Source organism: Chlamydomonas reinhardtii, chromosome 16 (assembly GCF_000002595.2).
Source record: "Chlamydomonas reinhardtii strain CC-503 cw92 mt+ chromosome 16, whole genome shotgun sequence".
Classification (NCBI taxonomy): domain Eukaryota; kingdom Viridiplantae; phylum Chlorophyta; class Chlorophyceae; order Chlamydomonadales; family Chlamydomonadaceae; genus Chlamydomonas; species Chlamydomonas reinhardtii.
Window position 1 is genome coordinate 7,613,932 of NC_057019.1, and position 1,690 is coordinate 7,615,621.

Below are 1,690 nucleotides of genomic sequence, written 5' to 3' on the forward strand. Positions count from 1 at the left end.
GCGCACACACACACCCGCGCAAGGACACACGCGCGTACGCACACACGCGCGCACGCACACACGCGCGCGCAAGCACACCTGCTCTTGAGACAACCCATCATCCGAGCAACACCCCTCCTCAAATCGGAGTCAGCCGCAACGCGCTATGTACGAATGGGACATCACTCCGGGCACAGCTGCTCTTGCTGCTTTCACAGGTGTGCTCTGTGGCACCCACAAACCTCGTGCGCTCAATCCTACCCCACCCCATCAGAATCAACATCATCCAAAGTTCCGTGATGTTGAAGCCCATCTCTCATTCTCAGATGTCGTGCGGCCCCTGCCACTGTTTGTTTGCCATGTTGCGCGCGCTGCGTCCCACACCATATGTGCACAAGAGCCCTGATCGTTGTGTTGTGTCGCTTTATGTCATTGAGCGCAGCCTCAATTCGTGTGACAGGCGTGTCACATCCTGTGTCTTACACCTGCCTCTTCATCTTCACCTGCATTGGCGCAATGGTCATGGCGCACCCCCCTCACCCCTCACCACAAGCCCGTGCCGCGTGGGCGCCCGCCGCCGCCGCCGCCGTACTCGTCACTCCTGCCGCCGCCGCCGCCACCCGCTGCCCCGCCAGCTCCTCCGTAGTCATTGCGGTAGTCGCGGTAACCCCCTCCCCCTCCGCCTCCTCCGGCAGCGGCGGGGTACCCGGCCCCTCCGTACCCGGGCTGCCGCGTGCCGCCGCCGCCGCCCGTGGCGCCGTAGCCGCCGCCGCCGCCGCCACCGGTTGCGCCGTACCCGCTGCCGCCACCCGCGCCGTAGCCGCGGTTGTCGGTGCGCTGTTGCTGCTGGTGGTAGGGCTGCTGCTGCTGCTGCTGCTGCTGGTACGGCTGCTGCTGCTGCTGCTGCTGCTGCTGCTGCTGCTGCTGGGGCCGCGCGCCGCCCAGTGCGGCAAAGGGCTGGTGCGGCAGGTGCAGTGGTACGAAGCCGCCCGTGCCGGTGCCGGTGGTGGTGGTGGTGGTGTTTGTGGCGCCGTGGTGGCCTCCCGCGGGGTCCGCGGCCGCCCGGTCGCCTGCGGGGCGTGTGCGGGCATGTGTGTATTTGTGTGTGTATGTGTGTTTGTGTATGTGTGTGAGCAGACGGGGCAGACAGACGGTTGAGTGAGCACCACCTTGCAACACAGCCCACTCCACCCTGTGCTCCCCCTCCTCCGCCCCTCCCCTTCCCTCCCCCCCCTTCCTGCACCCACCCGCCGCCTGGCTGAGCCGGCCCGGCAGTGCTGCCAGGCGGGTGCTGAGGGCGGTCCACAGCAGCGGCAGCGCCGCCACCTCCAGCAGCGCCTGGCTGCGCAGGGGGGCGGACACGGGCCGGGCAGTCCACAGCCTGCAGGGGGGGCGGGCGCAGTGGTGGGTGGGCGGTGGTGGCAGTGGGTGGGCGGTGGTGGCGCAGCGGTGGGTGGGCGGTGGTGGCAGTGGGTGGGCGGTGTTGGGAGGGCATGCAGACGTCATCGCTGCGGTAATGCTCAAAACGTGATGCGTAGGAGACATCGGTGCCGGCTGAAACACCTAGGGCCCCTGGTGCACCTGCCCACGTGACCGCGGCCCACCCGCCAGCCCGCAACCGCCCCCCCCCCCCCGCGGCACTCCACTCACGGGGAGGTCTGCTCCGCCGCCGCCAGGCCCGCCGCCGCCGCCGGCCCCATCATGCCTGCAG

General features: G+C 69.0%; 1 protein-coding gene across 1 annotated transcript in view; it reads right to left on the bottom strand.

Moving 5' to 3' along the window:
• Positions 1-1,690, bottom strand: part of CHLRE_16g689535v5 (uncharacterized protein) — a 9,036-nt gene that overhangs the window by 1,462 nt on the left and 5,884 nt on the right. The window contains exons 9-11 of the mRNA XM_043071656.1: positions 1,630-1,684; positions 1,227-1,360; positions 79-1,049 (exon numbers count right to left, since the gene is read on the bottom strand). Coding sequence (XP_042916314.1) covers positions 523-1,049; positions 1,227-1,360; positions 1,630-1,684 — 716 coding nt within the window. The 3' untranslated portion in view covers positions 79-522. The remainder of the gene's footprint in view (positions 1-78; positions 1,050-1,226; positions 1,361-1,629; positions 1,685-1,690) is intronic.